The sequence below is a fragment of the Hyperoodon ampullatus genome (genome assembly GCF_949752795.1).
Source record: "Hyperoodon ampullatus genome assembly, chromosome: 1".
In the NCBI taxonomy this organism is placed as follows: Eukaryota; Metazoa; Chordata; class Mammalia; order Artiodactyla; family Ziphiidae; genus Hyperoodon; species Hyperoodon ampullatus.
The window spans coordinates 183,311,783-183,334,396 of NC_136914.1; the positions used below are offsets into that span (position 1 = coordinate 183,311,783).

A 22,614-nucleotide genomic window follows, 5' to 3' on the forward strand; every position below is an offset into this window, starting at 1 on the left:
CAATTTGTTAATATGGTGTATCACGTTGATTGATTTGCATATATTGAAGAATCCTTGCATTCCTGGAATAAACCCCACTTTGATCATGGTGTATGATCCTTTTAATGTGCTGTTGGATTCTGTTTGCTAGTATTTTGTTGAGGATTTTTGCATCTATGTTCATCAGTGATATTGGCCTGTAGTTTTCTTTCTTTGTGACATCCTTGTCTGGTTTTGGTATCAAGGTGATGGTGGCCTCGTAGAATGAGTTTGGGAGTGTTCCTCCCTCTGCTATATTTTGGAAGAGTTTGAGAAGGATAGGTGTTAGGTCTTCTCTAAATGTTTGATAGAATTCGCCTGTGAAGCCATCTGGTCCTGGGCTTTTGTTTGTTGGAAGATTTTTTTTATCACAGTTTCAATTTCAGTGCTTATGATTGGTCTATTCATATTTTCTATTTCTTCCTGAGTGAGTCTTGGCAGGTTGTGCATTTCTAAGAATTTGTCCATTTCTTCCAGGTTGTCCATTTTATTGGCATAGAATTTCTTGTAGTAATCTCTCATGATCTTTTGTATTTCTGCAGTGTCAGTTGTTACTTCTCCTTTTTCATTTCTAATTCTATTGATTTGAGTCTTCTCCCTTTTTTTCTTGATGAGTCTGGCTAATGGTTTATCAATTTTGTTTATCTTCTCAAAGAGCCAGCTTTTAGTTTTATTGTTCTTTGCTATCGTTTCCTTCATTTCTTTTTCATTTATTTCTGATCTGATTTTTATGATTTCTTTCCTTCTGCTAACTTTGGGGTGTTTTTGTTTTTCTTTCTCTAATTGCTTTAGGTGCAGGGTTAGGTTGTTTATTCGAGATGTTTCCTGTTTCTTAAGGTGGGATTGTATTGCTATAAACTTCCCTCTTAGAACTGCTTTTGCTGAATCCCATAGGTTTTGGGTCGTCGTGTCTCCATTGTCATTTGTTTCTAGGTATTTTTTTTTTTGATTATAATTTTACTAGAATCCTTCTAGCAAAATCCTTGAATTTTTTTTTTTTTGCTTTATAACAAATTTAATCAGTTATACATATACATATGTTCCCATATCCCCTCCCTTTTGCGTCTCCCTCCCACCCTCCCTATCCCACCCCTCCAGGCGGTCACAAAGTACCGAGCTGATCTCCCTGTGCTATGCGGCTGCTTCCCACTAGCTATCTACCTTACGTTTAGTAGTGTATATATGTCCATGCCGCTCTTTCACTTTGTCACAACTTACCCTTCCCCCTCCCCATATCCTCAAGTCCATTCTCTAGTAGGTCTGTGTCTTTATTCCTGTCTTACCCCTATGTTCTTCATGACATTTTTTTCTAAAATTCCATATATATGTGTCAGCATACAGTATTTGTCTTTCTCTTTCTGACTTACTTCACTCTGTATGACAGACTCTAGGTCCATCCACCTCATTACAAATAGCTCAATTTCATTTCTTTTTATGGCTGAGTAATATTCCATTGTATATATGTGCCACATCTTCTTTACCCATTCATCCGATGATGGACACTTAGGTTGTTTCCATCTCCAGGCTATTGTAAATAGGGCTGCTATGAACATTTTGGTACATGTCTCTTTTTGAATTATGGTTTTCTCAGGGTATATGCCCAGTAGTGGGATTGCTGGGTCATATGGTAGTTCTATTTGAAGTTTTTTACGGAACCTCCATACCGTTCTCCATAGTGGCTGTACCAATTCACATTCCCACCAGCAGTGCAAGAGTGTTCCCTTTTTTCCACACCCTCTCCAGCATTTATTGTTTCTAGATTTTTTGATGATGGCCATTCTGACTGGTGTGAGATGATATCTCATTGTAGTTTTGATTTGCATTTCTCTAATGATTAAAGATGTTGAGCATCTTTTCATGTGTTTGTTGGCAGTCTGTATATCTTCTGTGGAGAAATGTCTATTTAGGTCTTGTGCCCAGTTTTGGATTGGGTTGTTTGTTTTTTTTTGTTATTGAGCTGCATGAGCTGCTTATAAATTTTGGAGATTAATCCTTTGTCAGTTGCTTCATTTGCAAATATTTTCTCCCATTCTGAGGGTTGTCTTTTGGTCTTGTTTATGGTTTCCTTTGCTGTGCAAAAGCTTTTAAGTTTCATTAGGTCCCATGTGTTTATTTTTGTCTTTATTTCCATTTCTCTAGGAGGTGGGTCAAAAAGGATCTTGCTGTGATTTATGTCATAGAGTGTTCTGCCTATGTTTTCCTCTAAGAGTTTGATACTTCCTGGCCTTACATTTAGGTCTTTAATCCATTTTGAGCTTATTTTTGTGTATGGTGTTAGGGAGTGACCTAATCTCATACTTTTACATGTCCCTGTCCAGTTTTCCTAGCACCACTTATTGAAGAGACTGTCCTTTCTCCACTGTACATTCCTGCCTCCTTTATCAAAGATAAGGTGACCATATGTCCGTGGGTTTATCTCTGGGCTTTCTATCCTGTTCCACTGATCTATCTTTCTGTTTTTGTGCCAGTACCATACTGTCTTGATTACTGTAGCTTTGTAGTAGAGTCTGAAGTCAGGGAGCCTGATTCCTCCAGCTCCATTTTTCATTCTCAAGATTGCTTTGGCTATTCGGGGTCTTTTGTGTTTCCATACAAATTGTGAAAGTTTTTGCTCTAGTTCTGTGAAAAATGCCAGTGGTAGTTTGATAGGGATTGCATTGAATCTGTAGATTGCTTTGGGTAGTAGAGTCATTTTCACAATGTTGATTCTTCCAATCCAAGAACATGGTACATCTCTCCATCTATTTGTATCGTCTTTAAATTCTTTCATCAGTGTCTTATAATTTTCTGCATACAGGTCTTTTGTCTCCTTAGGTAGGTTTATTCCTAGATATTTTATTCTTTTTGTTGCAATGGTAAATGGGAGTGTTTCCTTGATTTCACGTTCAGATTTTTCATCATTAGTATATAGGAATGCCAGAGATTTCTGTGCATTAATTTTGTATACAGCTACTTTACCAAATTCATTGATTAGCTCTAGTAGTTTTCTGGTAGCATCTTTAGGATTCTCTATGTATAGTATCATGTCATCTGCAAACAGTGACAGCTTTACTTCTTCTTTTCCGATTTGGATTCCTTTTATTTCCTTTTCTTCTCTGATTGCTGTGGCTAAAACTTCCAAAACTATGTTGAATAAGAGTGGTGAGAGTGGGCAACCTTGTGTTGTTCCTGATCTTAGTGGAAATGGTTTCAGTTTTTCACCATTGTGGACGATGCTGGCTGTGGGTTTGTCATATATGGCCTTTATTATGTTGAGGAAAGTTCCCTCTATGCCTACTTTCTGCAGGGTTTTTATCATAAATGGGTGTTGAATTTTGTCGAAAGCTTTCTCTGCATCTATTGAGATGATCATATGGTTTTTCTCCTTCAGTTTGTTAATATGGTGTATCACGTTGATTGATTTGCATATATTGAAGAATCCTTGCATTCCTGGAATAAACCCCACTTGATCATGGTGTATGATCCTTTTAGTGTGCTGTTGGATTCTGTTTGCTAGTATTTTGTTGAGGATTTTTGCATCTATGTTCATCAGTGATATTGGCCTGTAGTTTTCTTTCTTTGTGACATCCTTGTCTGGTTTTGGTATCAAGGTGATGGTGGCCTCGTAGAATGAGTTTGGGAGTGTTCCTCCCTCTGCTATATTTTGGAAGAGTTTGAGAAGGATAGGTGTTAGCTCCTCTCTAAATGCTTGATAGAAGTCGCCTGTGAAGCCATCTGGTCCTGGGCTTTTGTTTGATGGAAGATTTTTTATCACAGTTTCAATTTCAGTGCTTATGATTGGTCTGTTCATATTTTCTATTTCTTCCTGATTCAGCCTTGGCAGGTTGTGCATTTCTAAGAATTTGTCCATTTCTTCCAGGTTGTCCATTTTATTGGCATAGAGTTGCTTATAGTAATCTCTCATGATCTTTTGTATTTCTGCAGTGTCAGTTGTTACTTCTCCTTTTTCATTTCTAATTCTATTGATTTGAGTCTTCTCCCTTTTTTTCTTGATGAGTCTGGCTAATGGTTTATCAATTTTGTTTATCTTCTCAAAGAGCCAGCTTTTAGTTTTATTGATCTTTGCTATCGTTTCCTTCATTTCTTTTTCATTTATTTCTGATCTGATTTTTATGATTTCTTTCCTTCTGCTAACTTTGGGATGTTTTTGTTCTTCTTTCTCTAATTGCTTTAGGTGCAAGGTTAGGTTGTTTATTCGAGATGTTTCCTGTTTCTTAAGGTGGGATTGTATTGCTATAAACTTCCCTCTTAGAACTGCTTTTGCTGCATCCCATAGGTTTTGGGTCATCGTGTCTCCATTGTCATTTGTTTCTAGGTATTTTTTAATTTCCTATTTGATTTCTTCAGTGATCACTTCGTTATTAAGTAGTGTATTGTTTAGCCTCCATGTGTTTGTGTTTTTTACAGATCTTTTCCTGTAATTAGTATCTAGTCTCATAGCATTGTGGTCGGAAAAGATACTTGATACAATTTCAATTTTCTTAAATTTACCAAGGCTTGATTTGTGACCCAAGATATGATCTATCCTGGAGAATGTTCCATGAGCACTTGTGAAAAATGTGTATTCTGTTGTTTTTGGATGGAATGTCCTATAAATATCAATTAAGTCCATCTTGTTTAATGTATCATTTAAAGCTTGTGTTTCCTTATTTATTTTCATTTTGGATGATCTGTCCATTGGTGAAAGTGGGGTATTAAAGTCCCCTACTATCAATGTGTTACTGTCGATTTCCCCTTTTATGGCTGTTAGTATTTGCCTTATGCATTGAGGTGCTCCTATGTTGGGTGCATAAATATTTACAATTGTTATATCTTCGTCTTGGATCGATCCCTTGATCATTATGTAGTGTCTTTCTTTGTCTCTTCTAGTAGTCTTTATTTTAAAGTCTATTTTGGCTGATATGAGAATTGCTACTCCAGCTTTCTTTTGGTTTCCATTTGCATGGAATATCTTTTTCCATCCCCTTACTTACAGTCTGTATGTGTCCCTAGGTCTGAAGTGGGTCTCTTGTAGACAGCATATATATGGGTCTTGTTTTTTTATCCATTCAGTCAATCTGTGTCTTTTGGTGGGAGCATCTAGTCCATTTACATTTAAGGTAATTATCGATATGTATGTTCCTATTCCCATTTTCTTAATTGTTTTGGGTTCGTTATTGTAGGTCTTTTCCTTCTGTTGTGTTTCTTGCCTAGAGAAGTTCCTTTAGCATTTGTTGTAAAGCTGGTTTGGTGGTGCTGAACTCTCTCAGCTTTTGCTTGTCTGTAAACGTTTTAATTTCTCCATCAAATCTGAATGAGATCCTTGCTGGGTAGAATAATCTTGGTTGCAGGTTTTTCTCCTTCATCACTTTAAATATGTCCTGCCAGTCCCTTCTGGCTTGCAGAGTTTCTGCTGAAAGATCAGCTGTTAACCTTATGGGGATTCCCTTGTTTGTTATTTGTTGTTTTTCCCTTGCTGCTTCTAATATGTTTTCTTTGTATTTAATTTTTGACAGTTTGATTAGTATGTGTCTTGGCGTATTTGTCCTTGGATTTATCCTGTATGGGACTCTCTGTGCCTCCTGGACTTGACTATTTCCTTTCCCATATTAGGGAAGTTTTCAACTATAATCTCTTCAAATATTTTCTCAGTCCCTTTCTTTTTCTCTTCTTCTTCTGGAACCCCTATAATTCGAATGTTGGTGCGTTTAATGTTGTCCCAGAGGTCTCTGAGACTGTCCTCAGTTCTTTTCATTCTTTTTTCTTTATTCTGCTCTGCAGTAGTTAATTCCACTATTTTATCTTCCACGTCACTTATCCGTTCTTCTGCCTCAGTTATTCTGCTATTGATCCCATCTAGAGTATTTTTCATTTCATTTATTGTGTTTTTAATCATTGCTTGATTCATCTTTAGTTCTTCTAGGTCCTTGTTAACAGTTTCTTGCATTTTGTCTATTCTATTTCCAAGACTTTGGATCATCTTTACTATCATTATCCTGAATTCTTTTTCAGGTAGACTGCCTATTTCCTCTTCATTTGTTAGGTCTGGTGGGTTTTTATCTTGCTCCTTCTCCTGCTGTGCGTTTTTCTGTCTTCTCATTTTGCTTATCTTGCTGTGTTTGGGGTCTCCTTTTTGCAGGCTGCAGGTTCGTAGTTCCCATTGTTTTTGGTGTCTGTCCCCATTGGCTAAGGTTGGTTTAGTGGGTTGTGTAGGCTTCCTGGTGGAGGAGACTAGTGCCTGTGTTCTGGTGGATGAGGCTGGATCTTGTCTTTCTGGTGGGCAGGTCCACATCTGGTGGTGTGTTTTGGGGTGTCTATGGACTTTTTATGATTTTAGGCAGCCTCTCTGCTAATGGGTGGCTTTGTGTTCCTGTCTTGCTAGTTGTTTGGCATAGGGTGTCCAGCACTGTAGCTTGCTGGTCGTTGAGTGAAGCTGGGTGCTGGTGTTGAGATGGAGATCTCTGGAAGATTTTCGCCGTTTGATATTATGTGGAGCTGGGAGGTCTCTTGTGGACCAGTGTCCTGAATTTGGCTCTCCCACTTCAGAGGCACAGCACTGACTCCTGGCTCCTCAATTTGGGATGATTGGTTGTCTATTCATGTATTCCACAGATGCAGGGTACACCAAGTTGATTGTAGAGCTTTAATCCACTGCTTCTGAGGCTGCTGGGAGAGATTTCCCTTTCTCTTCTTTGTTCTCACAGCTCCCGGGTCTCAGCTTTGGAGTTGGCCCCGCCTCTGCGTGTAGGTCGCCAGAGGGTGTTTGTTCTTCGCTCAGACAGGACAGGGTTAAAGGAGCAGCTGCTTTGGGGACTCTGGCTCACTCAGGCCGGGGGGTAGGCAGGGGCACGGAGTGTGGGGCGAGCCTGCAGCAGCAGAGGCCGGCGTGACGTTGCACCAGCCCGAGGCGCTCCGTGCATTCTCCCAGGGAAGCCATCCCTGGATCCTGGTACCCCGGCAGTGACGGGCTGCACAAGCTCTCCGGAAGCGGGGCGTGGACAGTGACCTGCGCTCGCACACAGGCCTCGTGGCGGCGGTAGCAGCCCCAGCGTCCCACGCCTGTCTCCGGGGTCTGCGCTTTCAGCCGCGGCTCGCGCCCGTCTCTGGAGCTCCTTTAAGTAGCGCTCTTAATCCCCTCTCCTCGCGCACCAAGAAACAAAGAGGAAAGAAAGTCTCTTGCCTCTTCGGCAGGTCCAGACTTTTTCCCGGACTCCCTCCCGGCTAGCTGTGGCGCATTAGCCCCTTCAGGCTGTGTTCACGCCGCCAGCCCCAGTCCTCTGCCTGCGCTCCGACTGAAACCCGAGCCTCAGCTCCCAGCACCGCCCGCCCCGGCGAGCAAACAGACAGGCTTCTCGGGCTGGTGAGTGCCAGTCGGCACCGATCCTCTGTGCGGGAATCTCTCTGCTTTGCACTACCCATGTCCATGGGGTGTTTCTTGCCTTTTGGGAGGTCTGAGGTCTTCTGCCAGCGTTCAATACGTGTTCTGTAGGAGTTGTTCCACGTGTAGCTGTATTTCTGGTGTATCTGTGGGGAGGAAGGTGATCTCCGCGTCTTACTCTTTCGCCATCTTCCCCGGAAGTCCTAATATTTTTTCTTTGTATTTAATTTTTGATAGTTTGATTAATATGTGTCTCAGTGTGTTTCTCCTTGGATTTATCCTGTATGGGACTTTCTGTGCTTCCTGGACTTGTTTGACTATTCCTTTCCCATATTAGGGAAGTCTTCAACTATAATCTCTTCAAATATTTCCTCAGTCCCTTTCTTTTTCTCTTCTTCTTCTGCGACCCCTATAATTTGAATGTTGTTGCATTTAATGTTGTCCCAGAGGTCTCTGAGACTGTTCTCAATTCTTTTTTTTTTTCGTGGTACGCGGGCCTCTCATCGCTGTGGCCTCTCCCGCCGTGGAGCACAGGCTCCGGACGCACAGGCTCAGCGGCCGTGGCTTACGGGCCCAGCCGCTCCGCGGCATGTGGGATCTTCCCGGACCGGGGCACGAACCCGTGTCCCCTGCATCGGCAGGTGGACTCTCAACCACTGCGCCACCAGGGAAGCCCTGTTCTCAATTCTTTTCATCCTTTTGACTCCATTACTCTTAATAGCTAAGCATGTGTTTTAAATTATTGGTAAAAATTCTGGACATACTTTTTTCTTTGCCTTCTTCTTTCCTCTTCCTCTTCTATTTTTTAGCTGTCCTTGTATCATTTTCCATCCTGTTTTTGAGTCTCCATTGCCCCTCATTTACCAACATCATAGGGTTCCATAATCTGCTCAGTCAAGCATGCTCTAACACAACTTTCAGAAGGTGTCCATGGGGCTTCCTTGGTGGCGCAGTGGTTAAGAATCTGCCTGCCAATGCAGGGGACACGGGTCGAGCCCTGGTCCAGGAAGATCCCACATGCTGTGGGGCAGCTAAGCCTATGCGCCACAACTACTGAGCCTGCACTCTAGAGCCCGTGAGCCAAAACTACTGAAGCCTGTGTGCCTAGAGCCCGTGCCCTGCAATGAGAGAAGCCACCGCAATGAGAAGCCCGTGCACCACAACAAAGAGTAGCCCCAGCTTTCCGCAACTAGAGAAATACCCGCACGCAGCAACGAAGACCAAACACAGCCAAAAATAAATAAAATAAAATAAATAAATATATTTAAAAAAAAAGCCCAGGGCTGATTCAGACTTGCCACATCAGTGAGTTCATCCAAGTGTAAAGTGATATGTTTAAAAAAAAAAAAAAAGTTGTCCATGGACCCCGCCCTTAGTACTGGCTAGGTCTTTGGCCTACTGGAGCTTCCGTTTGCCCCTCTGCTCTCATCTAGTCCTCCAGTCTGGCTTAACTAGATTTCCTAGACTTACTTTGCTCTCTGTTACAGTGATTTCTACTGCTGAGGAGAAGTATAATTATTTCCTAGAGGCACACATTTAAGTTTTGAATTTGGTTACCAATCTTGCTTCTTTTTGGGTTTTGGAAATTACTCCATTGATTAGGGCCCAAATTTTTGGTGGTGTTCCAGTGCAATAAGTGCTGTTCTAGGTTACTAGTTTTCTTTTAGCCCATAATTACTCTGTACGTTCTTGTTGCAGATGAAGGACTTCCAAATCTGTCTTTATGTTACCTTCTCCCACGATTTGTTTATTATATTCAGGGTATTGCTGTGGAAGACTACTGTGGTGAAAAAAATGATCTTTATATCTTATGTCACTAAATTCCTTGGACAGGCACTGGTCACCCATGGCTTTATTTCTGTAATATTCAGTTCGGCATTCCTGACCCCTGACCTCTGTTGCTAGATCTTTTACTATGTAGATAGTAGTGCTCTTGGTTTTGGGGGAACAGACACTGATAATTCTGTAGTACATTCTTATTTGATATAGGATGATAAGTATGTTCTTAAGAATCTACATATTATCCAAAATTGTATTATAAAAGCAGTCATTTCAGTGAGGTAGGAAAAGGGGTTAGGTTCCATCATTATTCCTACAGGCATGTCAATGTATTAAGGATATAAGAGACACAGCCTGAGCAATACAGACATTTATTTGGCTTTTACTTGAAAGTAATGGTCTTTTACCACTGTCACCAGCATTATTATTATTTAATAGATCTTTATTGGAGTATAATTGCTTCACAATACTGTGTTAGTTTCTGCTGTACACCAAAGTGAATCAGCCGTATGCATACATATGTCCCCACATCCCCTCCCTCTTGAGCCTCCCTCTCACCCTCCCTATCCCACCCCTCTAGGTCATTGCAAAGCACTGAGCTGATATCCCTGTGCTATGCTGCTGCTTCCCACTAGCTAACTATTTTACATTCAGTAGTGTATATATGTCGATGCTACTCTCACTTCGCCCCACCTTCCCCCTCCCACCCCATGTCCTCAAGTCTGTTCTCTATGTCTACATCTTTATTTCTGCCCTGCAACTAGGTTCATCAGTACCAATTTTTTTTTTAGATTCCATATATATGCGTTAGCATACAGTATTTGTTTTTCTCTTTCTGATTTACTTCACTCTGTATGACAGACTCTAAGTCCATCCACCTCACAACAAATAACTCAGTTTCACTTTTTTATGGCTGAATAATATTCCATTGTATATATGTGCCACATCTTCTTTATCCATTCATCTGTTGATGGACATTTAGGTTGGTTCCATGTCCTGGCTATTGTAAATAGTGCTGCAGTGAACATTGTGGTACATGTCTCTTTTTGAATTATGGTTTTCTCAGGGTATATGCCCAGTAGTGGGATTGCTGGGTCATATGGTAGTTCTATTTTTAGTTTTTTAAGGAAGCTCCATACTGTTTTCCATACTGGTTGTATACAACCACTATGCGGGATACACACCAAGAGTGCGGGAGGGTTCCCTTTTCACCACACCCTTCCCAGCATTTATTGTTTCTAGATTTTTTTGATGATGGCCATTCTGACCAGCATGAGGTCATTGTAGTTTTGATTTGCGTTTCTCTAATAATTAGTGGCATTAAGCATTTTTTCATGTGCCTCTTGGCCATCTGTATGTCTTCCTTGGTGAAATGTCTATTTAGATCTTCTTCTTGAGGCTTTAATTGGATTGTTTGTTTTTTTGATATTGAGCTCCATGAGTTGCTTGTATATTTTGGAGATTAATCCTTTGTCTGTTGTTTCATTTGCAAATATTTTCTCTCGTTCTGAGGGTTGTCTTTTTGTCTTGTTTATGGTTTCCTTTGCTGTGCAAAAGCTTTTAAGTTTAATTAAGTCCCATTTGTTTGTTTTTATTTCCGCTACTCTAAGAGGTGGGTCAAAAAAGATCTTGCTGTGGTTTATGTCAAAGAGTATTTTTCCTATGTTTTCCTCTAAGAGTTTTATAGTGTCTGGTCTTACATTTAGGTCTCTAATCCATTCGGAGTTTATTTTTGTGTATGGTGTTAGGTGGTGTTCTAATTTCATTCTTTTACATGTAGCTGTCCAGTTTTCCCAGCACCACTTATTAAAGAGGCTGTCTTTTCTCCATTGTGTGTTCTTACCTCTGTTGTCGTGAATTTGGTGGCCATATGTGAGTGGGTTTATCTCTCGGCATTCTATCCTGTACCATTGATCTATATTTCTGTTTTTGTGCCAGTACCATACTGCCTTGATTACTGTAGCTTTGTAGTATAGTTTGAAGTCAGGGAGCCTGATTCCTCCAACCTCATTTTCCTTTCTCAAGATTGCTTTGGCTATTCGGGGTCTTCTGTGTTTCTATACGAACTGTAAAATTTTTTGTTCTAATTCACCAGCAGTATTATTAGCATATTACTTTGTGTTATTATATTTATTACTCATTATTTTGATAAAAAGTATAACAGCACTCAAAGCAGCTGTGCTGCCAGCAATAGCTTTTCTTCCTGTGGTGCCATATCTTCAGGAACATTAGCAGTGTGCACAATGCAATTCAGGTTCCCTATTTAATTAATTATATTCATTATGCTTAATTATATTAAATATACTTTCTAGTTAATTGATGAATTTTATATATTTTATATATTGAGCTACAGTGAATTTTTATAACTCAGTATAATTAATATAATTAATATTATTAACTATATTGAGTTATAAAAATTCACCGTAGCAGAAATCTCTGTACGTTATGAGTTGCGTAAGCATTGGTGGAGTTAGTTTGGAGTCAGTAATGATTCCTATGGGAAACCAGCATTTCTCCAAACAAACTTTTATAGCATAACCAAACACTTCTTCATGTCTAAAGCGGGGATAATACCTTACCTATATTACAGGTTTGCTCTAAAACTCAGTTGAGAGGATGAATATTTATTTACTCTTTCATTGAACAAACCTTTAATGAGTATCAGTATGTACAAAACACTGTGCTAGGTGATGGGGTGGTAAATCAGATGTCCTTCCCTTAAGGAGATTACAATTTAGTAGAATAAAAAAGTCATGTAAAAAATGAAATTGATTGTAATGGGTGCCATATATGATGGAGGTCAGGGTGTGAAGGGGAGGAACTGTAAACGGCTTTGTGGAATAGTTTCTATTTGACTTGAGTCTTGAAAGATCATAGGTGCTTGTCTGGTAGCCAAGTGTGGGAATGGTGGTGAGTAGAGGAAAGCAGGAGCAACGATATAGAGACCAGTGTTTTCTGAAGCTGCAGTTACAAATGATTAGAGGATAGAAGTACCAGATATATTGCAGGATGGGATGAGGTATGTGTATAAATAAAATAGGGCTGGAAGGTGAGATGCATGATCTTAGGAGCCTTTCTAAGGAGTCTGAATTCTGTAGACAGTGGGAAGCCATCGTGGGACCTTGAGCTAAGAAATAACATGATCAGTTCTACATTTTAAAAAGATAACTGTGCTTCACATCATATGTCATTAGGGAAATGCAAATTAAAACAATGAGATACTATTATATGCCTATTAGAATGGCCAAAATCCAGAACACTGACAACATCAAATGCTGGTGACGATGTGGAGCAGTAGGAGCTCTTCATTGCTGGTGGGAACGCAATATAGAACAGCCACTTTTGAAGACACTTTGGCAGTTTCTTACAAAACTAAACATACTCTTACTGTAAGATATAGCAGTTGTACTCATTGGTGTTTACCCCGGTAAGTTGAAAACTTATACGTCCACACAAAAACCTGCACATGGATGTTTATAGTGGCTTTACTCATAAACTATTCTGTGTGATACTATAATGATGGGTACATTACTATACATTTGTGGAAGTCAATAGAATTTGCAACACCAAGAATGAACCCTAATGTGAACTATGGCCTTTGAGTGATAATGATGTGCCAATGTAGGTTCATCTGTTGTAACAAATATACCACTCTGGTGTAGGTTGTTGATGGTGGGAGAGGCTGTGCATGTGTGGGGGCAGGGAGTGTGTGGGAACTGTCTGTACTTCTGCCTAATTTTGTGGCGAACCTAAAACTGCTCTAAATAATAGTTTATTTAAAAGGAAAAAAAATCAGGCTTTAGGCTAACTTATATTCATTTCCCTCATTTAGTCTGAATTGATGGTTTCACCACAGTGCTTTCTAAAGTCAAATATTAAAAAAACTTAGGGCTTCCCTGGTGGTGCAGTGGTTGAGAATCTGCCTGCTAATGCAGGGGACACGGGTTCGAGCCCTGGTCTGGGAAGATCCCACATGCCGCGGAGCAACTAGGCCCATGAGCCACAACTACTGAGCCTGCGCGTCTGGAGCCTGTGCTCCACAACAAGAGAGGCCGCGATAGTGAGAGGCCCGCAGCACCGCGATGAAGAGTGGCCCTCGCTTGCCACAACTAGAGAAAGCCCTCACACAGAAACGAAGACCCAACACAGCAAAAATAAATTAATTAATTAATAAAAAATACTTAGAACTTTGAGTGACCTTTCCCCCAATTATCTATAGCTAATTAAGAGTAAAGTAATTTCTATATGATGTGATACCCTAATCCAGTTTTTATTAAACTTTCTTTTTTAGAAAAGATAACTGTTGACATCCTAGAGAGTGGATCAGAAGAGTGAAGGGCAAGAGTCAAGGATTATAGCTAGGCTATCAAAGTTGCTCAGTTAAGAGCTAATGAAGACCTGAACTAAGTCCTATCAGTGTGGCTGGAGAAGGTCACAGATTATAGAAATGTTAAGTTGTACTGTTAGGATTGGTCACTTCTAGATACCTTGAGGCTGGCGGAAAAATCTAAAATGATTCCTAGCTTTCTGGCTTAAGTGACTAGGTTAATTGTGGTACCCTTTACCAAGATGGAGACTGTAGGACAAGATGGAGGTTTGTAGGAAAGATGATTAGTTTTGGACGTGTTGGATTTCAGGTGTCTGTCTTGTATCCAGATTTTACTTGATTTTTATTTATTTTAAAGATTTATTTATTATTTATTTTGTTTATTTTTGGCTTCATCGGTCTTAGTTGTGGCACTTGGGATCTTCGTTGAGGCATGTGGGATCTTTTGTTGTGGTTCACGGGCTTCTCTCTAGTTGTGGCATGCGGGTTTTCTCCTCTCCAGTTGTGGCGCGCAGGCTCCAGGGTACGTAGGCTCTGTAGGTCACGGCACGTGGGCTGTAGTTGAGGTATGTGAGCTCAGTAGTTGTGGTGTGCGGGCTTAGTTGCCCCATGGCATGTGGGATCTTAGTTCCCTGACCAGGGATCGAACCCATGTCCCATGCTTTGTAAGGCAGATTCTTTACCACTGGACCACCAGGCAAGTACCTATTTTTATTTTTTTTAAATGTTTATTTATTTATTTATGTGGCTGCATCAGGTCTTGGTTGTGGCGTGTGAGCTCTTTGTTGTGGCGTGTAGGCTTCTCTCTCGTTGTGGCATGTGGGTTCCAGAGTGTGCGAGCTCAGTAGTTGCGGCACATGGGCTCTCTAGTTGTGGTACGCAGGCTCTAGAGCATGTGGGCTTAGTTGTCCTGTGGTATGTGGGATCTTAGTTCCCTGACCAGGGATTAAACTGGTGTCCCCTGCATTGGAAGGCGGATTCTTTTTTTTTTTTTTAAGTAAATCTATTTATTTATTTATTTATTTTTGGCTGCGTTGGGTCTTCATTGCTGTGCGCAGGCTTTCTCTAGTTGTGGCGAGTGGGGGCTACTCTTCGATGTGGTGCACAGGCTTCTCACTCTGGTGGCTTCTCTTGCTGTGGAGCATGGGCTCTAGGTGTGTGGACTTCAGTAGTTATGGCATGTGGGCTCAGTAGTTGTGGCTCATGGGCTCTAGAGTGCAGGCTCAGTAGTTGTGGCACACGGGCTTAGTTGCTCTGCGGCATGTGGGATCTTCCTGGACCAGGGCTTGAACCCGTGTCCCCTGCATTGGCAGGTGGATTCTTAACCACTACGCCACCAGGGAAGTCCCCTGGAAGGCAGATTCTTAACTACTGGACCACCAGGGAAGTCCCTAGTATCCAGATTTTAGATGCCTGTGAAAATCTTGTCTATAGAATGGAGATGTAGGTTATTAGTCAAACCACAAGTTTTAAAAAATAACTTCTCCTTAATCACATTGTTATGAAAATTGCAGTGACTTCAGTGATATATCCTTTGGCAAAAAAAAGTAAAAAATTTATCACCCATTTTTCTTCTTCATTCCTGCACTGCCTTAGTGTTCACATTCTGTTCACCTAGTCTTACAGATATTCCTCCCCCACTCTGAGGCTTTACCCATTCTGAAATACATTCAAGAGTCTACCTACCTTTAGGGAATACTTCTCAACTTATTTTATGAGGGCAGTATTACCTTGATATCAAACCAGTCAAAGACATAGAAAGAAAACTAGATCAATAACTTTTACGGATGTATACACAAAAATCTTCAAAAAATACTAACAAACTGAATCTAGTAACGTATATAAATGATTACAGACCATATACAAATGGATTTATCCCAGTGATGCAAGGTGGTTCCGTATATCAAAAAGCAGTCAATGTAATACACCAAGTTAATAGAATATGAGACAAAAACCACACGATCATCTGAGACACTAAAGAAAAGTATTTGACAAAATCTAACACTGTGATTTAAAAAAGACAACTGACACCTAAACAAAGTAGGAATAGAAGGGAACATTCTCCATCTGATAAAGATTACCTATGAAAACCCCACAGCTAAAATCATACCTCATGGTGAAAGGCTGAATGATTTTCCCTACAACAGGAAAAAGACAAGAATGTTTGCTCTCACCACTTCTATTCAACCTGTATTGGAGATTCCAGGCAGGGCAATTAGGTAAGAAAAGGAAATAAAGGTCATCTAGATTGGAAAGGAAGAAGTTAAAATTTCTGTTTGTAGTTGATATTATCTTGTATGTAGAAAATCCTAAGGAATCCACTTAGAAAAATACTAGAACTACTGAGTTCAGCAAGGTTGCAGTGAGCAAGACCAATATATTAAAATCAATTGTATTTTTATACACTAGCAATGAGCAATCTGACAATGAAACTAAGAACAATTTCATTGATAGTGGCATCAAAAAGAACAAAATTCTTAGAAACACGTTTTTAAAATACAAAACGTATCATCTGAAAACTACATTGTTGAAAGCAATTAAAGAAGTTATAAATAAACTGAAAGATATTGCATGTTGATGGATTATAAAACTTAATATTGTCAGGATGGTAATACTATCCAAATTAATCTGTAGACTGAACACAGGCCTTATCAAAATCCCAACTGGTGTTTCTGCAAAATACACAAGCTGATCCTATAATTCCTATGGAAATTCAAAGGACCCAGAATAGCCAACAATCTTGAAAGAGAAGAACAAGTTAGAAGACTCACACTTCCTGATCTCAAAACTTATTACAAAGCTACAAAGACAGTGTGCTACTGGCATAAGGATAGACATATAGATCAATGGAACAGAATTGAGGTTATGGTCAGCTGGTTTTCAATAAGGGTGCCAAGACAATTCAATGAATTTAGAATAGTCTTTCTAACAAATGGTGCTGAGACAACTGGTTATTTGTCTGCAAAAGAATAGAGCTGTACCCCTATTGTACAACAACCACAAAAATAAATTCAAAATAGATTATAGACCTAAATGTAAGGGCTACGCTATACAATTCTTAGAAAAATATGTACTGGTCAATTGTCAACCTTGCATTAGGCAAAGCTTTTAAAATATGACACCCAAAGTATAAGCAACAGAAGAAAAATAGTCAGATTGGGCTTCATTAAAATTAAAAACTTTTGTGCTTCAAAGGAAACTATCAAGAAAGTTAAAAGACAACCCACGAAATTGGAGAAAATATTTGTGAATCATATATCCGTTAAACAGCTTGTATCTGGAAAGTGTTAGACATAAATAACTCAATGGACAGGATCTGAATGGACTTTCTGAATAGACATTTCTGTAAAGAATATGTGCAAATGGGTACTAAGCACGTAAAAAGATTCTTAACATCATTAGTCATTAAGGCAAATCACAACCACAGTGAGACACTACTTCATACACACTATGATGGCTTTAATCAAAAGACAATAAAATGTATTGGCAAGGATGTGAAGAAATCCAAACCCTTGTTCATTGTTGGTGGGAATGTAAAATGGTTCAGACCACTTTTGAAAACAGTTTGGTAGTCCCACAAATTGCTAAACACAGGTTACCACACAACCCATTAGTTCCACTTCTAGATATATATGGAAGAGAAAGGAAAACATGTCTATCACAGAATTGTAATTGAGTGTTCTCATAGCATTATTCATAATAGGCAAAAATTGGAAACAGCCCAGAATGCCCATCAACTGATGGCTGGATAAGTAACATGTGGTACATCCTTATAATGGACTATTATTCAGAAATAAAAAAGAATGAAATACTGATACATCCTAGAACATGGATGAACTTTGAAAACATTATGCTAAGTGAAAGAAGCCGGTCACAAAAGTTTACATATTGTATGATTCTATTTATGTGAAATGTCCAGAATAGGCAAAATTTTAAAAACAGAAAGTAGATTAGTGATTGCCTAGGGCTGAGAGAGTGTGTCTAAAGAATAAGACGTTCCTTTTAGGGTTGATGAAAATGTTCTAAAAATGATTATGGTGATGGTTGTACAATTTTGTAACCATACTAAAGCCCAGTAAATTCTAGGCTTTAAATGGGTGAATTTTATGGTTTATAAATTATATCGCCATAAAGGTATTGAAAAGATTTACCTACTTCTCCAGAAAGAATATGTATCATTTGTCCTTTTAGTTTAAGTTCAAGCCCCCTCCGCCTTTTCAAAGTTTTCACTGATTAATAGCAATTTATCAATTTGATTATTCCTATTCTCCTAATTATACACTTAAAATTTATTTTAGTATTTCTGTTGGTTGTGTTTGCCTCTCATACTCATTAGCCATTGTATGTTTGTGTGTAGAGATTATGTCTAATGTCTGTTACCAGTATTAACCTCATCTCAATGCTATACTGGTGGATAACCTCTGGAAACCCAAATACTTATTGATTATTTAGTGAATCCTACTTTTAAGATGGTTACTATTCCTTTTATTCACTGTGATTCAGATGTACAATGGCTATAACACTATACTTTGTATGGGTTATAAAATGTAATTTATGTGTTTTAGGAAAGGATGTGCATAACTTATTCAAAGTCTTGCAAATATATACCTACATGTGGAGTTCATTGGTTTAAATATCATTAACAACAAAACATATTTGTTGAGCATGTAGTGTAATTAACTGCTGAGCTCTAGTAAGATAAAGTGTAGCAAATATACCTGTTCTTAATAATCTTACACTCTAATTGGGAGAGTGAGTTCAAAGACAATTGTGTAAAGTTCAGGATTAGGCCTAGTAAGCACTAAAATGAATTCCGGGCTCTCTGGAAGGCTGATATGGGCCAGACTTGAGAAAATCTTTGTGGAGGAATGAGACTTTCACATAGGCTTGTTAAAAAAACATTATTCTTGTTTTTTAGGTACAAAACTCAAAACATGATCAACGATATATATTACCAATGTTCAAAGCTGATTTGGTTAGAACTGGAATACAGTTGCCTGCAACATATTCCTGAGGAATTAGAAAAGTCAAAGTAATGGATAACAGAAAAGATCCTCCATTCTTCAATGAAGATAACGTGGGAGCATTTTACTACAGACTTCCTTTCTATGATACCATGGAGCTCTTCATTGAAACACTGACTGGAACATGTTTTGAGCTGATAGTTTCACGCTTTGAAGCTGTTATTTCTGTGAAAGCAAAAATTCGAAGATTGGAAGGTACTAGTCTTTCTTGTTTTGTAGGATATGAGGATTAAATTTGTCCTTCAAGAGTGTATAATAACTTTTTAGCTTTTCTTATTGGAGAAATGTCAAACCTACATGGAATTAGAAAGAAATGGAGAATGAATCCTTATATACCCACTACACAGCTTCAACAGTTATCAATTCATGAACTGTCTTTTTTCCATTCCTGCATTTCCCCCACTCTGTTCCCTTTCTACCAGATTCTTTTGAATCAAAGCAAATCCCTGGCATTATGTTAATGGTGTGAAATAATATTTTGAAATAGTTTTTCAACAGGTTATGATGATGTGAAGATTATGCAATAACTACCTTACAGTGATAATTGAATTCCCTTTTATTGACCCTGTTTACTTTTTTAGAGCGCTTTGTGAATACTTTTTCTTTTTTTAATGTGGAGATTTTCTGGGAAGAGTTTTTGGTTTACATTTACATAGATTTGAAGTTTCCTCAGTATAGCAGGGATACTGAATATTGTATAATGTCTCTTTTTTTTGGTATAATGTCTCTTTTATGGTTGGCGTATTTGTGAAAAGTGTTATAAATTATTTTGTGTTAAAATTAGTCTTTTTCTTTGTTCTTGGCAGATTTCTGAAATAAGTGGTATTTGCCATTTATAGTTGTTAAAATCCAGTAAAGACTAGAACATTTTCCATATAACACTAAATGGATCTTTGCTTTTTGAGCCAGCTGGAACTTGCTTGTAATATAAAGGTAGAAACTAGCATGCCCTCCAGCTCAGTTTAAGTTCAGAATTATAGAAGGATGAGGAGGATTGGAATTTTTTATCTTTGTAAAGTTAAGGATCCTGGTATCTCAGCTTCTGAATATCTAGTAACTAAGTTCTATTGAAGTTAGTGACCAGCTGAGTCCAATGACCACATCAGTACACCCATTAATGGCACATGAAGCTTTTCTCTCCCCAAATGATTTGGTGAGATACAGAGTCAGAATAGTTTATTTTGACTTTTCCTGCTCTTTTATTTATATGATGGTGTAATGATATCTTTTTAGGAGTGGTAAGATTTTAAAAAAACCCTCTTGTGTTCTAAGTAATCTCTGCATTTTTTCCTGCTTTCATGCATTTTGAATAATCTCTGTGCAGCAGAAGCACTCTAGAGGGCATCCTGTTTAGTTCTCTTAATGGCAGAAGAGTAGATTTGGGCTTAGGAAAGATTAGGGACTTGTCCAAGGGAAATATTTACTGACAGAGTTGGACCAGAGCCAAGATATAGGCTACTTGTCCTCTGTAGGAGGAGACATAGGGTAAAAGCAATGACTTTGTAGTTATTAGACAGTTGAAACCTAGTTTAGACATTTATAAAATGAATATACTTATTGGGAGATTAAATGAGGTAATATGTAAAATCTCTACAGTCTTTGTCTGCTTGGGCTGTCACAACAAAATACCATAGACTGGGAGGCTTAAACAACAGAAATTTATTTTCTCACAGTTCCAGAGGCTGAAACTCTGAGATCAGGGTACCAGCATGATCAGGTTCTGGTGAGACTTTCTTCCTGACTTGTAGACAGGTTTGTTTTCACTGTGTCCTCACATGGGCATCTCTTATAAGGGCTTGGATCCAACCATAAGGGCCTCACCCTCATGACCTCATCTAAACCTAATTATTTCCCAAAGGCCCCGTCTCCGAATACCATCACTTTGAGGGTTAGGACTTCAAGATATAAATTTTGGGCGGATACAGTTCAGTCCATAGCACTTACTACTAGTGGTCAATAGATGTTAATTCCTGTTCCCATTTCCCATCCTTCTAGCCCTCACCCCTTCTTTCCTTCCTGTTCTCTAAACTTTTGTAACTTCTTGCAGCCCGTGGGCAGGGATAGTCACTCTATTCTTCAGGAGGCTTTAAGAGGGCATCCTTCATGTAAAATTAATTTTAATCCTTTTCTAGGTGATATTTCTATTTCTACCCAGGATGACATTTGAGGATAACATGGTGGGTAAGACTCTCCAAGATAAAAGGATATGGCGTAGCTAGGATAGGAAGACAGAGGTGACACTGTTCAGTTTAATCCTTCAGGGAAATGGTTGCCCTGCCAGACTGCTTTTCCTTTTGGGCAACTTTTGGGAAGCTGGGAACTAGAGCATAGTAGGAGATAGGAGGGTAGATGGAGGGGACTGCAGAGAAAGGGTTGAAGGAGTGTGCTGGATTAGGAATGATGAGGCTGTAGTACCTACAAGGGGACTTTAAATGGGCCTTGAAGGGACAGGAGCAACTGAAGCCAGACTGCCTGATTTCAGATTACCAACTGAGTAAATTACTTAACCTCTCTTTACCTCAGTTGTGCTAATTTAAAATGGGACTAATAATAGTACCTAGTTCAGAGTTGTCCTCAGGATTAAATGAATTCAATGAAAAGCATTTAGCAGAGCATCTCTGCTCTTTATCAGGGGAAAATGGTTAATCTGTGGAGATAGTACATGGTACTCAGAGGACAGGGATTTGGAAAGAAAAAATGTGCCAAGAAATGTAAGGGATTATTGTCAGCTGGTTTTTTATTGCCGTGGGCAGTGGATTCCCTGGACTTGCCATCAAATCATTGGCATTACCGCTCCCTAATAAAGATTTCTCTTCCATACATGGGATAAGATTGTTTCCCTGGCCAACTTTATGAGTTGGTGGGACCATGTTAATAGTTCTGGCCAGTGAGCTATGAATGGAAGTCTCCGTCAGCCTGGGTCCCTGAGTGACTATAGTGAGCAGAGCCCTCCTGACATGCAGTAGACATGTAACTTGAGCAAAAAATAAATCTTTGTCTTAAGCCATTGACATTTTGGGGATGGTTTGGGGTAAGTTCAATATAACCTACTTTATTTTGCCTGATACAGTATCAACTAGGGATCCATTTTTTTCACTTTATAAATAATTGGCTATATAAATACCACTTATTGAATTAGTCTAGTCTTTTCTCACTAAAGTAATTTCATACCTGTCATGTATTACATTTTTATATGCACACAACTCTTAATCACCTGATGTGTCCCCCTATGCCAAAATTATACTGTCTTACTTATTGTAATATAATTTATAAGTTTTGATAGCTGATTGTGTCCATACATATTAAGGATTATGTCGTCTTGGAGAACTGACCCCTTTATCACTAGGTAATGCCCCTCTTTATCTTGGATATTTTTCCTTGCTCTGTAGCCTGTTCTGTCTGCAATTAATATAGCTACTCTAGCTTTTTTTTTTTGATTAACATTAGCATAATATATCATTTTCCATCCCTTTACTTCTTTTTCCCTCAGCTTTATTGAGGTATAATTGACAAATAAAATTGTATCCATCCCTGTACTTTTTTTATATCCAGCTATATTACTATTTATTTATTTTATTTTATTTTATTTTATTAACATCTTTATTGCAGTATAATTGCTTTACAATGGTGTGTTAGTTTCTGCTTTATAACAAAGTGAATCAGCTATACATATACATATATCCCCATGTCTCGTCCCTCTTGCGTCTCCCTCCCTCCCACCCTCCCTATCCCACCCCTCTAGGTGGTCACAAAGCACCGAGCTGATCTCCCTGTGCTATGCGGCTGCTTCCCACTAGCTATCGGTTTTACATTTGGTAGTATATATATGTCCGATGTGGCACATATATACAATGGAATATTACTCAGCCATAAAAAGAAACGAAATTGAGTTATCTGTAGTGAGGTGGATGGACCTAGAGTCTGTCATACAGAGTGAAGTAAGTCAGAAAGAGAAAAACAAATACCTTATGCTAACACATATATATGGAATCCAAAAAAAAAACATGGTCATGAAGAACCTAGGGACAGGATGGGAATAAAGACGCAGACCTACTAGAGAATAGACTTGAGGACATGGGGAGGGGGAAGGGTAAGCTGGGACAAAGTGA

General features: G+C 39.0%; 1 protein-coding gene across 1 annotated transcript in view; it reads left to right on the forward strand.

Moving 5' to 3' along the window:
• Window positions 1-18,438: 18,438 nt before the first annotated feature.
• Window positions 18,439-22,614, forward strand: part of ZFAND4 (zinc finger AN1-type containing 4) — a gene marked incomplete at both ends in the record, with an annotated part of 51,855 nt that continues 47,679 nt past the window's right edge. Inside the window, 2 exon segments of the mRNA XM_079709063.1 lie at window positions 18,439-18,492; window positions 18,496-18,700. Coding sequence (XP_079565189.1) covers window positions 18,439-18,492; window positions 18,496-18,700 — 259 coding nt within the window.